At 39.3% G+C, this 18274-nt stretch overlaps 1 protein-coding gene across 2 annotated transcripts in view; it reads left to right on the forward strand.

The window, feature by feature from the left end:
- The window catches only part of Bank1 (B cell scaffold protein with ankyrin repeats 1), a 284609-nt gene that overhangs the window by 244184 nt on the left and 22151 nt on the right, over window positions 1-18274 (forward strand). For both annotated transcript variants that reach the window (XM_032896620.1, XM_032896619.1), the window contains one exon: window positions 6566-6637. In XM_032896620.1, the coding sequence (XP_032752511.1) occupies window positions 6566-6637 (72 nt within the window). The remainder of the gene's footprint in view (window positions 1-6565; window positions 6638-18274) is intronic.

Raw genomic sequence — 18274 nt, forward strand, 5'->3', positions numbered from 1 at the left:
ATTTTCCCCTTCTAACCTTAACAGTGGAAGAGATCAGCCTCCTCTGAATAGTCCTTCCCATCATGACATCCTTGTTGAATGCAGAATTCATAAACCAAGAGAATTTGATAAATATTAGCTGATGAACGAACAGATGGTGGAAGAGGCAGGGTCTCCATCCACGTGACTACAGAATGGAAGACAATACAAAGGTTATGTCAGCATCTGAATTCTTTTTCTCCTGCTCCCAAACAGCCAGTGTTTGCAGCACTGGCTGCAGGGCAGAGCACAGACAAAACAGAACAAAGCTCCAAGACATCCACAGACAGCTCTACCTGCTGTAGATCTCATATGGAAGTATAACTGTGCCCTGCCTGTAGCCTTTCACCATTCTCCACCCCCAGAAATGTAACTTAATTCAAAACTGAACATGCGTCCATCCATTTTTATCAGGAGACATTTTCCTGGTTCTGATTGTTGTGTGAAACACACCCTAAGATTAAGAATTGCAACAAAAATTTGTTCATTCTCTAAAAACTCTTTTCTTATGTGGTCTCCCTGTTTACTGAACACACATCCAACTATTTAATCAGGAGACATGTTCCTGATTCTGATTATTGTGTGAAATACACCCTAAGATTAAGAACTGCAGCAAGAATTGTTCATTTTTTTAAAAAGCATCTTTTTTGTATATGATCTCCCTGTTCTCAGATCTCATGCTCTTTACGCTTTACTCTTCCTCTTATATGGGACAAGGTTGTGCTTATGGGCATCAAAAATATAGAGATTTCTATAGAGTTATATCTTTTAGTGACCAAATTCTTTATTTAAAGCAAATGAAGGAAAGAAAATGATAATCAGTATGGCATAGATGGACAGGTAGTTCAACTCCATCCTAGATCATGCAGAAATGTAAAACTCCTACTAGGGAGAGTTTTTCCCATCGAGGAACCATTTTTCATTCTCCTGTCATACAGTTCATAGAACAAAGATAGGACTGCATCCATGTGGCTGACTTGGGGCAGAATACAATTCCCCCTTCAATTTGCAGTTGCTCTGGGGGTATCATTGGCATTTTTTTCAGTGCAAGAAAGTTGCATATGACCTTCTTGAGGGAGTCTCTGCTGAGAAGAGCCTAAAATGTCAAGTATGATTCCTTTGCCTTCAAAGAATTTCCACTTACAGTTCACTTGTACTTGGAACTGATTACATACAGTGAATAGGGTGGGGCTCTTCTAAAAGCTGAAGAAAATTAATCCCTATGATTGTAAGAGTGGCTTCTGTCTCCATTAGTAAAGAAATATATTCAAGTTGGTTAAAGTAGATCCTAGAGCCAAGGCCTTGCATCCCACTGTCTGCCTATGTGATGTCATCCAAACCAGTTATCTTCAGCATACCATATGCATGTTACAGGTCCTGTCAGAAGAGAGTGACATAGTCATCCTTCAGTTTGTCAGGTTAGGGTTCCTGCCTTTCCAGGGGAAGTTCGTTATCTTTCTGGAGCTGGTCCGGTTCTACAAAGGAGCTATCATTATGACTAAGTATGTATTGTTCATTGAACAGAAGCAATATGGCTGTTTAATGAATTGTTCTCCTTGTCCTCAGAGAAGAACACCATGGTCTCCTGGCCCATTCACAGAGACACTGAATGAAACCGAGGGGGACTTTCCAGCCCATCTGTTAGAGCACCTATCCAAGGATAAATCTTATTGGTCTCATGTTTTAAGGATTCAGTTCCATGCTCATGTAAAGTGGAAATGAGGCCAAATTCAAATTGGGGTGAATTGACATTACAGATTTGCACGTGTGAGCAAACGATGGGAGTGTCATCAGACACTTAGATATTTTTTTTAATTGCACGATTTACCCTTAATATGTCATGTTGAATGTGGCTGTGGGGAAAGACCTAATAGTTTGTTTTGTTTTTTTTTTTAAGTCTAATAGTTTTAAAGGCTTCCAATGGCTTCTTGACGACTCAAGTCATTTCCCTTTGAAATAAGAATAAAAGATTTTGGTTATTACTCAATTAGTATTTACTCTCTCATAACATTTTCTAACTGGCTAGAAATGACCAAATCCAGTCAACCTGCAGCTGGGTAAGGAGCAAATGTTCCTTATATGTTGCTCGCCTGAAGGAGGCTATGCCCACCCTGGGATGCGTGGAGCCTTAGCTAATACAAATACTCATTGTGATGGCCTTAAGCTGCCAGTCCCATAAAACAACCTCTCTTTTCCAGAATGTACTCACTTCCTACATAGGACACATTTTTAAAATAGATATAGTCTTGTTTGTATAAACTAAATATTCAAAGAAAAAGTTTGCTTTCTACCCCTCCTCCCCCTAAACTAAGTTGCTTACAATTAGAGGAAATAACAGGTTGTGAGATTTCCTGTGTGGAAAGAGGATTTTCAGAGTAGCTTACTGATAAAGCCCACATTTCTGTTATGAATTGGAAAGAAAATGAATGTTTTTCTCCTTAGGAAGCTAAGCATCTGTGAATATCACCCTTGCCTTTCACTTCCATGTCCTTTACCTCCAAGTCATTATGGGCCTTCCACTCTTCTGTCACTGCCAATCTATAAAGGAGAATGTTCTATCATTAATGACTGTGCGTGTGTGCATGTGTGCATGCGTGCTGGCTGGTGAGTAGACACACATGTTCCCTAGACACCGAAGCATAGCTTCCATTTGCCTAAGTCTGTATGCCAGGCAAAAAAGATCCTCAAATTACATGGCAGATATGACTATATCTTGACCTGTGTTTGATAAACATTCCCGATAACGAGATGGAACTAATGTCAGAATGTCAGTACGATGAAATAAGTTTCAAACTACCAAAGTGTTTGTACTTTCTCTCTCTCTCTCTCTCTCTCTCTCTCTCTCTCTCTCTCTCTCTCTCTCTCTGTGTGTGTGTGTGTGTGTGTGTGTGTGTGTGTGTGTGTACTTTCTTACAGGGGTTACATATCTTCCCTAAGCTTCAGATGAGCCATTGGGACCACCTATAGGGTGATAGCATTTTCATCCTGCAGAAAAGGGTTGTTGCTTCTGCTTTCTTTTTTCCCCTTTCTGCCTTTGGTGGTTAGCTCTCATACAGCACATAGTGGGGAGACAGATGAGAAAAACAAGACTACAAGGACTGAGTGTTGACTCTTGTTCTTCCTGACGATGTCACCTCTGTCATCTCTCATCAGTGGGCACTAGTAGTGTGCTTGACCTCTGTCTAAATGAACACAGCAAAGTGTAGGAAGGTTTGGGAACTGATAGACCTGTGCACCCCAGGACCTTGTTTGTACAGTGCTGGGCTATGTAGTTTGCAATCTAATGAATAATAAAGAGTCCCATCTAAGAGCCCATCACTTGCAAGCTCAGGACACAGTACAGAATATATGTTTTCACTTCTCACATTGATGGGCACAGAGTATTATGGGGTTTGTGCCTTCTATTTGGAATCCTCATGAATGACATTTGCTATCCCCTGGATTTTTACCAGCTTGCCACACAGACAACAATGCTGGCGGTGCTTTGTCTGTTTTTCCGGGAAGAGGCACTCTCGATGACTTCTTTTGCTCTGAGGGGACAATAAATGAGGGGGGCATGAGTAGTGTTCCTGAAGAACAGCCCGGAAAGACAAACTGTGCAAGCGAACTTGTTCCATTCACTCTCTCCTCCTCTGCTACTTCTGCTTTGTCTAACGCTTTTGAATATTTAATACTATGCTAATTTTTCCATTCCATGTCATTTCTATTCTGGGGAAACTTTTACAGATACCATTTCTGCAATATTTAACACAAATGAGGGTGTCTTTTGGGACGCTTGTAATGTTTAAGATTATTTTAAACCCCAAAGCTTGTTTGTTGGGGTTTTATCCCTCTTAGTTTCTTGTGTTTTTTAAAGGTAAGGGGTTGGGGTTTAGCTCAGTGGTAGAGTGCTTGCCTATAGCACAAGGCCCGTCAGAGTTCCCCAACTCAAAAAAAAAAAAAAAAAAAAAAAAAAAAAAGTAGGACAAAGGTATATACTGTGCTTATGATTTTTTTTCTTCTCAAATTCTAACCATAGGTAGCAAGAGAAACAAGATTACTCTGGGTAATGGTTATCCAAATTGACATGTCAGAAGTTGCACTGGTCCATTCCTTGAATACTGACTGGGTGAAATGCATTTGGAACGATGCTTACCAAGAATTCAGCATATAGGGTCACCATTGTCAGTACCTTTGTAAAAACCGTTCTGCTCTGTGACTTAACTTTCTCTTTTTCCTATTAGTCCGAGCCTTCTGATCACAAATAATAGGTCTTTCCTCGTGGCTCTGTTGTTTTTGAAAATGCCTCTGAACTTTAAAATCACTGAGAAGACCATTGGCTGAGTCTAAATCTCTATAAGGATGTAAAACTTATCAGTAAGCTCAGGGGGAAGGAAAGGCTCATGGTGAGGTGAGGTGAGGCAAGGAACTCTCTGTCAGATTAAACATTAATGGAACTTAGCACTATAACCTACTCCCTCCCTCCACCTACAGCTCTGTTGTCAGCATCTCCTCACACCACCAACCATCCCAGCAGTTGGCCCGCTCTTGACTCCAGATTGACCCTGGTTCAACTCTAGAGAAATACCACTAATGCACAGTACCCGAAGGTCAGGGTCAGCATTAACTTTTTCATCCCAGGCCAAACATTTTGCTGCTAGCAGAAAGTATTCAAAAAAAAAAAAAAAAAAAAAAAAAAAAAAGGATCCAGGGTAAATTGGATTTAAAGTGAACTTCACACCAAGAAAGCTGGGAGAAGTCTGCTTGCAAACGCTCTGCAGCTTCAAACCTCAGCAGAATCCATGAACGCTTAAATAACCCGCTGTTTAATTGGACAAATTACTGTTTGCATTTGCCTTTGAGTTCAAGTCGCTTTCCCTGTTAGTGATGCCAGACTACAGTGTTCCCATCTTAGGCACTTCTCCATTTCATCTTAATAGTATCAGCAGAAACATGGGCTGTCTGTCATCACTTTATGCTATGGCAACTAGAACTAGCTGAAGAAAAGAGCAGGTAGGACTTTGGGGGGAAATCTACTATCCTAAAGAATAGTTGCATCCCAAATACCCCCATTGTACTTTATTAAGGAAAAACACAACAAACCCAGAATGTGCAAAGAAAACCGATTTTCAACCAGAGATGTCACTTTAGATGTATAAGTTTTCTCAAATGCCTCATATTTGACATTATATTCATGTCTCCTGAGGACCTGGGGAGGAATAATCTTTCTCTTGACATCATCTCAGACATTAAGTGTTTAATAAATGTCGATTTGATTCGGGACATTTGTTTTTAAAAAGTTAAAAGTATGTATTCTCGATTAATCCTGTATATGACCTTGATATTAGAGTGGTTTAAATCAGAGCAGAACTATGGCAGAACTCCCTGATCATCATGGACCTGTTTCTCCAGGTCACAGCGGCCATGTGCCAGGCAGCTGTCTCCTTGCCCCCGAGGGCCTCCGTTCATTTTATAGGAAGATCCTGCTGAGATGCCAGGAACAAGAGTGAGGCCATGCTCCTGTTGCTCCTCCCAGCCTCCTCCCCTAACTTTAAAAGGGAACAGTTACTAAGTAGGGAAGAAGCAAGAGACTGAAGGCCAAAGCTTAAGGGTCTAAATCATTTCTCCGCTAACAACTCTGGGATCATTTCAAAATTCACTTAGCCCTTTTACAAGCTGGTTACTTCCTTGTCTATAAACATATGAGGCTGGACTAAATCTCCCAGGCCTCTTGGAGTTCCCAAACCCCATAATTCAGACTGCCCATAAAAAAATAAATGTAACTCCGGATGCTCATTTTCCAAAAAGTAGAGTTGTAAAGGAATCTGGCCTGTTTCATTAACAAATGCTCGAAAGTATCCAGAACTTTGTGGGTGCTTAATAAATATTAAACACTGAGTTTTACCTTTCATCTGCAAAACAGGGTGAGTAATGCTGACTTAATTCCCAGAATTTCATGTGCGAAATAATAAATGAGAACAAAGCACTTTTCAGATAATGAAGTAATTCAAGCAAGCTGCTTTCATAGGTCTGAGGTCAGGGTAGATGACGCAAGAGTAGAGTGCCTCTTTTATTATCTGTGGAACACAACAGGCTTCTCTTTGGTTTAAGAAGAAACAACAATTATGCTTGCTGATCAACCCCAAGCCTGAAGGAGTAGTCCTGATGCGAGCGGAACCACCACGTGGGTTTTAGCATATATCACTTTGAACAAAATGGAGCTTTCGTCTTTATCTGATATCAAGAAGGAATCGGCTTGGTTTTACCAGCTCAGGAAAGCTGGTAACGACAACGTTGACGGACTCTGTCCAAAGAAAACGCTTTCCAAAATTGCTGATAAGCTGCACAGATGAGAAAATTACAGATTTAATAGTCCTTACACTCAAAATTTAATACAGTTCAGATATTGTTACAAAGGAAATCCTTACATTCGGAAATAAATGTAAATCAGATACTGTTGTTAAGGAAAATGATACATTGCACTCAGCCTTCATGGAGGTTCCCACGGTGTGTTTTATCTTCTTAAATGCCTTTGTCTAATAAACTTTATGTACTATGCTTTTTACAGTGTTCCAACAGAAGGCAGCCAGAAGACAGTCTGATGGTGGTGATAAGTTCTACAGTCTCCCTAAGAAACCAGGTATCGATGCTAACTTCAGTCTACTTACCCGCCTAAGTCAGATTTCAAGAAATCATGGAACTCTGCAGATAGCCTCTTAGGTCAGATACAAACGACTGAGTTTGATCGATCTTACTTTGAAGTTTGTATCTTACTCCAAAACAGCCATGCACAATAAAAACAATTATTTTCATCAGCAAAAGCAGGGAAAGCCCCTCATCGTCTTGCCTGTGGTGATGTTGTTATCAGGGCACCAGGAAGGACAAATAAGGCGAAGTCCATAGCTTGCATCCGAGGTCCCCTTTAGAGATCTGTAAAGCGCCAAGTACAAGACTAGCTTGGGTGTTTCTATAGTCAGCTGTGGATATCAGTGAAAGGTGGGACCGTTTCCTAGTATGTTCTTGCCTTCAGTATTCAATGCAACACTTTGCAAACAATCATTTATCAGGCAGAGTAGAACTGAAGACCACTATAGTCCCACAAACATCTCAAACGAGTGGGACAGTTTTTACTTCTAGTGTTCACTTGGACTTTTGTCCTTTCCAAGGAGAGACTCTACAGCCTAATTAGACCCAGTAGCCTAATATATACTAACTGTAACCTACTGGCAGGCAGTTTAGTACAATGCTTTTTGCAACAGTCAGGACTGAATAAATATAAAATATAAAAACCAGGAAAGTCAGTTGACACAGGGCTTAGGGTAACCTATGAGCAGATGCATAACTTCAGTCCTAAATCATGTCACCTTAAGAAAGACACATTGAACTAAAGAAGCCACAGAAGCTTCTCTCTCTCTCTCTCTCTCTCTCTCTCTCTCTCTCTCTCTCTCTCTCTCTCTCTCTCTCTCTCTCTGTCTCTGTCTATCTCTCTCTCTGTCTCTGTCTGTCTCTGTCTCTCTCTGTCTCTGTCTGTCTGTCTGTCTCTCTCTCTCTCTCTCTCTCACACACACACACACACACACACACACACACACACACATTCTCGCTCTCCTTTTGCGCCATTTTGAAGAGGCTAGGCACAGGCTGTCGCCACTTCTGACACTCGCTGAACAATATTCTGCACAGAAACTCAATGGACCTGCTCTTGGGATGCTATGAGTTGTTGTTCAAAGAAGGCTGTATTGTCAGTGATTATCACTCAGCACTTCAGTAGCTTTCCTCACGGCAGCTAAGTTGTACTTAGAAGGTTCTCACGATTAGTGGCATGGCACTTGGACACAATACATGAGGAAGCTGAACCTTGACTCTTCTATGAATTACTGAGGTACACGGCTTGCAAGTCTGTATGCAAAATAGCCACTGTCTTTAAATGGCAATTATCCATGATTAACATTAACCCTGTACTTTAGCCATGCCATGGTTAAATGTTAGGTGTTCCCTATGATTTAACACTGTAGCTTTTTGTGCAGAGGCTACAGAACAGGGTGAGCCCTGGCTGGTGGAAGCAAGTCACATGAGTGAGCCTTGAGGTTTGTAACAAGCCCTATATTTGATACAAACTCTCCTACCTCTTGGTTTTCTGAGATGAAGCAAACTCCCATAGCCCCAAACCCATCTGCTTTGGTATCTGAGCTTTTCTCACTATGGGGGTCCTACCCTCCCAAACTATGAGCAAACGATGAATCCTTTCTCCCTTAACTTACTTCTGTTGGGCACTTTGAACAAGAAAGGTAATTAACACCAAAAGTTGGTGGTGTAAGTAGAGGGTAGCTCTAATAAACCTGACCATATAGTTCATTAGAACAAGAAGAAGTGTGGAGGGGTTTACAGCTGAAATTTGGAGAAGCCCTGGAGTGTTAGAGAGGGAGATTAATGAGCCTTTCTGGTGGGAGTATAGAAGACCATAATGTTGATAGAAATACAGACAGAAAGACCAGGCTCACAAGGTTTTAAGCAGGAGCAAATAATGGAACAAAGTGCCACTGATGAGACATTCTGGCAAAGCAGCTACTCCTGTCTTGAAGACGTCGGTAAGCCAGAATTCAAACACAATGAACTAAGTTGCTTGGCAGATGAATTTAAGGCAGCAAAGTATACACCTTTACTCACTGCCTTTAGCTGGGTTTACAGTAACAGGGCAGAAAGGTTTATGGAAATCCCTAGCATAAATAGTGGGTGTCAACTCTGTACTAGTACAGTAGAAGCAACACCTTAATGTAAGACCCCAGCTGCCAAAGGCTTCAGAGTTTGAAACTGAAACCTAATTTTAAAAATACTCATTTTGAAGGAGAACATCTGGAGGGAGAAAAAGGAGATCCTGAATAGGGCATGTCTCTAAAGGAATTCCCTTGAAAATATCCACCTAGGAAAATTCAATCACATATGCACTTCGCAACTATCGTCATGATCCAAGTGGGCCAGGCAATAGCTCGACCTAGAAGCAAAACTCAGTATCGTCATCTACATAGAGTTGTTGGTGTGGCAGGCAGCCAGGTTGTAAGAGTTAGAGTCATAGAAGTTTGTATTGAAGTTTCAGAAAAGCACTGAAGTTAGGCAATGTGTAGCAGAATCAGAGTCTCTTCATAGAGCCCCTGTGTGTGACAACATGAAGGTGAAGTCTAGGTTGAGATGGAGAACCAAGGGTGTTGGATGTACAGAAAGTATAGAACGTCTTCCAAAAAGAACCTGTAGCCGATGAAGGATCTATCCCAAGAGAGAGGCCATGTGTGCTAAGAGTAGTCATCAATAGGAACGAGTCGCAGCAAGCTCCCCGTGGAGCTCTTTGTGGAGATGGGTAGTGTTTTTCCTACTGGGTTTCAGTATTGGCCTAAGCTTTCCCTGTTGTCTTCCCTGTCCTCCTTTTATAATCAAGTGCCATTGTATGTTAGACATAAGCAACCTTCCTTTTGACTTTTACAGATGCTCATAGCTGAGCTTGCCTCAAGTCTCAGAAGAGACTCAGGACTTTTGAACAATACCGATACAACTTTCAAAGTTGAATCCATTGCAATCTGCATGATGCAATAGTGACAAGCCTTTTGGGGACTAGGAGAGAATCCATATTAGGGGTTGGGTATAGAATGTTCCCCTGAAGGTCCCTAAACTGAGGAAATTATAGAAGCTTTTAAAAGGCACAGTGTGGATGGTACAGGAAAGTCTGTATGGTCTTTGACAGTTTAACACAGCCCCACTCCCAGGTAAGTGTTCTCTGCTTTATGGTTATAATCCAATTCTGTTAGCACTGAAGGTGAGAATTTGAAATTTCAGGATTTGTCCTCTTTCATAGGGGATCAAAGATAGTAAAAATTTGGGGAAAGTCTGTTCTCAGAAGCTGAATATCTGTCCCACAGAAAGTCATTTAAGAAGAGCTGAGAGTTTCCAATAAGCCTAGAAGGATTGATTAATATTCCACGATGTATGTAGAAAAAATAATTTTCACCTGTGTTGGGATAAAAAGCTAGAGAGAATGGTGAAAGGAAACAAGTCATATAATGAACCTTATCAATAATGTCATGATTTATTGATTGTGTACACCTAGTCATAGACTCTTGACTAATTTGCTCCACAAAAGTCAATTTTCATTAAACATTTTTAGAGGCCTCTGGGGACTAAAAAAAAGGTCACATGTTATTTGATGTCTTTTTATTTTGATTCTTAAATCCAACTTATTTGTAGCATTTTAAATTAGTCACAGTAGGATATTTCTTTACTCTTAGACATTAAGAATTTACCAGAAAAGAACAAAATACTGTGCTATTTCTAAAAGTAAGAGAGCATTAGAACTTAAAAACAATTTTTTTCAGAATCTCCTTCATGGCTATAACCTTCAGGAAAGTTAGTTTTCAGCATGAGGAAAAATAATAAAATAATAATTAATAATAATATAAGGATCTTTATGAAACTATTGAGTATTTAAATGACTTTTTTGTCAGGCAGGATGTTCTTGACTGTAACAAAAATACCTGAGCAACCAACCTGAGAGTAGGCTTTCTCCTGACTCATGGTTTCAGAGGTCTCATTTCTTCATGTGCCAAGGGTGGCATAGCAGAGTAGTTTATGTCATGGCTGCCAGGAAGCAGAGAGAGTGACCTGCTCCCTGCTCCCTCTGGAGTTTCTGTACTTTGTAAAGTTGGAATCCCCTCCCAAATTAGCACCATCACCTGGGAGCAAGCAAACAAGGCATGAGCCTGGGAGGGACATTTGGCATTAAATTGTCCGCCGTGCTTCTTGAAGCTGTTTTGGTATTATGATCATCCAGACCATGGAAAAACACTGCTTCTGACAGGTTCCAGGGTGTTTGTCAACTCTCCTGGGACTCCATTACGTAGTAAGAATGAGAGTAGACACTCCGCCAGGGCTGATATCTTTGGAGAGAGAACATTTTGTGAAATGTTCATGAGTTAAGAGTTTCTAAGGGACCTAGACAGGTTACCTGAAAAGGGGTTAAATAATGTATTTCTCCTACTGTATCCTGGAAGAAAAAGGACTCAGAAGAGCCAATTATTTCCCCCACGGAAACTGAAAGCACTTCAGAATCTCTTAAGTTCAAAACTGCCAAGGGGTTGCCAGGAAGTTACATTATTGCTGAGCCAAGGAATTTTCCTGAGGAACAGGAAAAAAAAATTAATTGGCACCATTTCTGTGGGAACTCAAAGGAATTCTTTGACTAGAATTTTACATCTTGAAGAGGGGAAAGTGCTAAGGACTGGGGATCGCAGATAAATTTTTTTCACCAAAATTCAGTTTTAAAGTCAAGATTCCCAAGTTGGTTGTGAAATCAGAAAATGCCGAAGAATGACGTCACAGATATAATGCTCTTCTGTTCCGCTCCATTTCCGAACCCTGAGCCAGGAAGAAGCCAAAGGCATGTTCATTGCAACAAACCAGGGGAATAGAGCCTGTCAGCATATTTGAAGTGAGCCAGGGTTCTGGAATCAGAGATCTCTGAAGGCTGATGAATTCATAAAATTCTCACTGAGGGAATAGCTTCTGCACCATTTGGGTGTTTGCTAAATATCAAGCATCCTATAAAATAGGTTGGCAGTTATCAGGCCATTAGACCATGATCTAGACATCCTCAGAACTCACGAGAAGTGCATGAAGAACCTTCCTCAAGGACATGAACTTTACAAAACTATATTATATTCTCAGCTTCCAGATTGCCCATGGTTCCTAACTGTGTTGTTTCTCTTGAGCTTTTTCTACCAAGACCAACTCCACTTTACTCACTCTCCCCACTCCTCTTTGACTGCAAGGAAGAAACACAGCACCCAAAGAACTAAAACATTACCAAACAGCCTCCCTGGTCATGGCGCTCACCCATCATCTGCTCATCTCAATTAATGGCTCAAATGAAGGATTTCCAGTTGCTGTTACCCAGGGCAAACCATAATTTACAGGGATATGCCCATTCTAATCAAATATCTACAACAAGCACCCCCAGATCTAGATGAAGCATAAGAATTATTTATAGAACTTCCAAATTTTGTTTGCCATTCACACCCTGTATGTAAATGTAGATGTTCTGTGTAAATAATATATTTCCATTAAGTCAAAATTCTTTCTAAAGTATAGAATAAAAATATATCAAGAATCATTTTATCATTACTAAAGATCTGAAAGAACATATTTGTTTGTAATAATGACAGCTATTTTGGTATATTGAATATCCACTCACTGAAACTTTGCTTTGTAAATTTGTGTTTGGCCCCCTTGGACTTATAAATTTGTTTGTAACCCCTGGCAAAGTCTGCCCAATGCTTCAGTCCAAACTATAGAATTTCTATAGGCTTGTCTTTTGACAGGGTTTGCATGCCCATGGAAAACGTTTAGTCAGGGAGCACAGTGTTGTGTTCTCAGAATACACAGTGCTGGCCAGTTTGATAAATGTTAAATAATAAAATGTCTCTAAGCAGGAGATCTGGAGAAACGTGGAAGGTTTTACTCTTATGTGGGGGAAAGCAACTTCTGAGCCCTGTGGTATTTCAGTCAGGCTGTGCTTGCCAATTCTGGAAATATTAAATAGAAAAGAGGGAAAATTGTCAAAATGTGATCATTTGTACTCCATAAAAGAATAATGGCTTCAGCTGCTTTTTCCAGTATAACTTATATTTCCATTCGTCATATTGCTCACAAAGGGTATTTTTTTGTTAAAGTTATACCTGAAATTTTTTGTATGTTTTCTCATTTCTTGCCTTAAAATGGGACTTTGCTAATGTGCACCATGTAACTTCTGCCAGAAATGAAGGCAAAACCCAAGAGATACAAACTTTCTAATAATAAAGACAGAAATTTAAAAAAAAAAAAATGAGTTTGGAAGAAGCTAGGGCTAGTCCCAATTTTTTTTAAGGTGACTGATTAGACCAATGTCAACAGTATACCCCTGCAGTCTATGAAATGAGGCTTCCATGTTCCCACAGAGAAGGAACCATCCAGGCCCTCCTTCACTATGAAACCCCACCCCAGTTTACTCCTCTTTTCAAAGGCTTCTTCTCCTCTTCAGCTTTTATGCCTATACATAGAGAAAGTGACCTCCAGTGGACAGTGAGGAAGTGTGAGAATGTGGTTTCTTTGATAGGTCCTTGGAGCTCTCCGGTAAGCTACATGATGGGGAGAAGGGATAAGCAAGTATCCCACAGGTCCCATGTGCCCAGGCAGGAATGTAGGCCCAGCAAATCTTTTCCCTTTCTACATGGAAAAGTTGCTATTCCTGAGGTCCTGATTTCTATGCTGCTTCTATCAAAACCCACTGCATTCCTAGGCCTGACAATAAAATATGACCTGAACAAGACATAGAACCAAAGGACAGAAAAACACTAAGTCTCTTGGTGAACAATGAGAGATGTTTTACACACTGGCAGTCCTGGCAACTGGAAGGTGAATGGGTTCAGGATCAACCTGGATAGCATAGCCAAGTTCCAGCCTGTGCTACACAGGGACACCATGTCTCACAGAACAACAACCTGACAAGGCAGAGGAGGAGGCAGAGGAAAGAGAAGATAAGAATCAGTAAGAATGGAGAAGAGAAAGGGGAGGTGTATCAGAAATGGAGAAGTCATATGCAAATTGAATAGATAGCAACAACAGAGTCCCGGATTAAGTTGAGATGGAAACAAAATGGATTAACAGCATTTTAAGGGAAGGACAGACAGAGAGTAATTATGACTTTAAAGAAAGGAGGGGGTTGTGGATTTAGCTCAGTGGTAGAGCGCTTGCCTAGCAAGCGCAAGGCCCTGGGTTCAGTCCCCAGCTCCAGAAAAAAAAAAAAAAAAAGAAAGAAAGAAAAAAGAAAAAAAGAAAGGCATTGTGTGATGAGAACAAATTATAAAACATTAAAAAGCTGGTATTTCAATAGAAAGCCGAACTCTGTTTGCTCACAGCAAAGGGACTGAACCTGAAAACTCCATTGTTTAGTAGAGAATGTACTAAGAAAGTTTTTTTTTTTTTTCACAATAGAAACTAAGAAGAAAACATGGAAAAGAGAGGTCTGACCTGTGTGTGATGGGTGTTTTCTAGGTAGGCTAAAATGCATAACCACGGACTTACATGATGTGGCAGGAAGGAGACTCAAATGGCTTGTACTGCTGTGATCTAGGGAAAGCATCTAGCTTTAGACACATCACAGCAAATCTTTTAACTATGAAGATAAAGAGTAACCCCGGGATATTTGAGAAAGATTTTACACAGATCTTTTTATAATGCTTTGTAAAGGAAAAACAAAACAAGACAGACATGACAGAGAGATGGAGTGCCACCAGACTGGATAATGTACAAAATTTCCAAAGGATCATTTAAAAAAGAAAGATTATACACAGTCTGCACCAGGTCCTCTGCATATACGTTGTACCTTTCAACTTAGTATTTTTATGGGACTTCTGAGTGCATGAACGAGTGTGTTTGATTCTTAGGCCTACTCTTGGGAATCTTTTCTTTCCGTTGGGTTGTCTTGTCCAACTTTGAAGTGATGATTTCTCTTTTATTTTGTCATGTTTGGTTGTGATCTTCTGTTCACAACCTTTTCTAATGAGACACAGAAAGGAAGTAGACCCACAGGGCTGGGGAGATGGAGAGGGACTAGGAGGAGTACAGGGGGCAACTGTAATTAAGATACATGGTATGAGAAAAGAATCAATTTTCACTAAATGGGGAAAATCAAAATAGGTTTTAAAAGTTAGAAATCTCAGTACTAGAAATTGGATACAATGGAATACGATTTGGGGAGGGAACTGCAAGTTAAGTAACTTGTATTTAGTTAGGTGTTCAGCTCATAAGAAATATAAAACATTTTTATATTTTCACTTGTCTAAGATTTTAGAAAAGATAGCAATTCAATGTTACTATGAAATCATTGCCTCAAATATATTCTATATGAATAGTCAGTTAAACTGAAAAGCTTTAAAATAGATTTTAGTATCAAAAAATTGATAACAGATAATGAATCTATTCAATCTATAAAACACTTGAGTCTGAGCATGAGAACCAGTTCAGTATGATCACACCTACAATCCCAGGGCTGAGAAACTAGAGGCAAGTGGACCTCTTAAGCTCAATGGTGAGTGACTAGGCAATCCTGGAAGTTCAGGGTTTAGAGAGAGACGAACGTACAGTGGAGAGCAATCAAGGAAGACATCAGACATCTTTTATATATTTTTATTAGGGTTTTTTTTGAGAATTTCATACATGTTTTGATCATATTCACCCTCCCTCTCCCAACTCATCCCATATACAACTTGTACTTCCATACTCACCTGACTTTGTATCATTTTCCCCCCATTTCCCAGAAAAATTTGTGCTACCCAACTATTCTTGAGCTTGTGGCTTTCCACTGGTACCTGGTTGGCTTCTAGGGCTTTACTGTTACAGAGAGCTAGCACCACCTCCCTGGTGAAGCTTGGTCTGCTTGAGCTTGCACAGGATTGTACATGCTGTCATAATTAACCTTGTGCGGCTGTCCTGCTGGTTCCAGAAGAAAGTGTGGTATCTTCAGTAATAGGGTCTTACCATCAAGTATTGGAGGGTAATCAAGAATATTAGTGATGGCCTGTAATGTTTTTGGCTATTCAAAAAAAGAAGAGACCCATTCATGATACTAGAATTTTGTGTGTGTGTGAGTGTTAGCCGTAGATACCTACTAGGGGTCTATTTCATCATTATAAAATAACTCCATTTGAATTTTTATGTGTTCATACATAGTTTAGGGAGCTTTTATGGTACTAGGTTTCCTTGTGACTTTTTCGAAAAGTTTTCAGTATTATTTATCTGTCCCATTGTTCCTTCTTCTACCCTGTATTCTCCAAACCAGAATTCAACCCCTTTTAATCCATAATAAAATTATTATAAAAGTATCAAAAATATTTTAATAAAATCTAGCAATACAAAAAAGACAAATAATCATAGTCATATAAATTTTTAAATTCTGTGAATATTCAATAAGGACACTTTTTAAAAAGTCAAAAAAGACAGAAATAGATAAAATATTAGGGTAATATAAGACTGAGTTTTATAAATTCTGTTTCTAATATTCTCTATGTGCTTACTAACAAAATCGTCAATAAAGGTATGATTCAGTATTTAGCTATTTTGTTATCAGCAAAATATTTTTAAATGAATAACATGGTTATAAATGAAAGCAACTGAAGAAAATTTTGACATTTGTATTTAAGACAAAGAAAAAAAATAAAATACAACTGAATACTTAGAAATCACACATATTACATATGTCTATGAACAAAGCTAGTTACACAGTCTCAAAAATCTTTCACTCTTAAAAAACTCGATATTCAACTATAAAAGCATGAAATTGGATGAAAGCTAATGAACTAAGAGTAAAAGTTGAAAATGAAACGTAGAATTTGAAAGAGTAAGAGCCAAAGGATGTGTGTGACAACAAGGAAGCAGTGCCTTGGGGACACAGCAGGACAACTGTACTTATGAACTCCTGGCAGTCGTGACTGCAACACAAAAGTTAGGCAAGCCAGAGCCAACCAACTCCCAGTATGGAGAGGGGAGGAGAGAGTGCAGTCCCATTCATGGTGTGGAGCTATTGACAATTGTTAGGCGCTGGGAGCAGGAAAGAGTGTTTTCTCTAAGAATGGAGCCCCTGGTAGGTTGGCCACACTCAGATGAAAGGCCACATAATCAAGAATAACTTGACAACACATAATGGTCTTATAGGTTTAACAAAAAAAAGATATGAAGTTGACTGGGATCTGGAAAGGGTTGGGTGTATAAATAGATCAAAACATAATGTATGAAACTCTGGAATAACTAATTTGAAGGGGAAAAAAATCAGTATTTGCAAATATACAAAATGTCCCAGTTTCATTTCTGTTGCTATGTTAAAATATCCTGGAAAAAAAAGTATCCTAGGGAGACTGGTTTTTTGTGGTTTTTTGTTTGTTTGTTTTTTGTTTTTTTTGTTTTTGTTTTGTTTGTTTGTTTGTTTTGTTTGTTTGTTTGTTTTGTTTGTTTGTTTTTGTTTTTTAGCTCAGAATTCCTAGTGACACTCCATCAATGTAGTGAAGTCTAGAAGCAGGAAGTTGCAGCAGGTAACTCCACCACATTGACAATCAAAAGCAGAAGAAACCAAGCCATTCCTATCTCCTGGCACTCAGCATCCCCTGTACTGTCTGTGATTCCACAGGGAAAGGTGCTACCCACAGTATGTGGAGGTCTTCCCACATCAATCAACAATCAAGACCTAGCCCCCACAGACACCCCTACAGGCCAACCTGATCTAGATAATCCCTCCCTGAGAGGCTTCCCGGGTGACTGGAGGTTGTGCTGAGTTGACAATTAAAGTTAACTGTCACATACAGTGTGTGTGTTCACTTTTTAAAGGCAATTAGCAAAGCCTATGGCAAATACAATGGAGAGGAGACATCAGCAAGGAAATCATAGAAAAAAGAAGGAAGAGAGAGAGGGAAGAGAAGAATGGAAGAAAAAGAAAAAGAGAAAGGAAGGAAGAGAGAGACAGAAAACAAGTTGCAAAACAGGAGAATGTAATAATGTACTATCAGGGAGATTCTTTCCATATAAAAACATAGCACTATCTTAGGAAAAATACATTAAGAAAATTACATCAAATGAGGTATTAAAATAAAAATTTAAATACTACTGGACAATTAGGAAATGTTAATGTTGTGTAATGTTATAGGATAAATTTTAGCAGTTAATAATTTCAAATCTAAGTAAAAGAGTTCTATAACATTCCATATAGAAATACTAATATATCAGTTATTTCATTAAGAAATACATAACAATCTTGGTTGATGATACATATATACCTTTATTATTTTAACATGTATGCTTTTGATATTTATAAAAATGAATAATAATTTCTCAAAAATAAATGGAAATAAATTTCTAGTTTCCTACTGAGGTTAGTTAGGAATAAAATAAAGAGGCTCATTATCAGCATCCCCTCTTTTTTACGGAAAATTCTAGTTATTCTCATAGCATATCACTTAAAATAAAATTTCTATTGAGAATTAGAAAAGGAGAAGCCTCCCATGGATATCAACCAGTCTTGTCTTATTGAGTTGCAGTTAAGACTATGCATATCTTCTTCCTTTTTTTTTTTTTCATCTTTATTAACTTGGGTATTTCTTATTTACATTTTGATTGTTATTCCCTTTCCCAGTTTCCGGGCCAACATCCCCCAAACCCTCCCCCTCCCCTTCTCTATGGGTGTTCCCCTCCCCATCCTCCCCCAATTACC

This window comes from Rattus rattus, chromosome 3, assembly GCF_011064425.1.
Source record: "Rattus rattus isolate New Zealand chromosome 3, Rrattus_CSIRO_v1, whole genome shotgun sequence".
Lineage (NCBI taxonomy): Eukaryota > Metazoa > Chordata > Mammalia > Rodentia > Muridae > Rattus > Rattus rattus.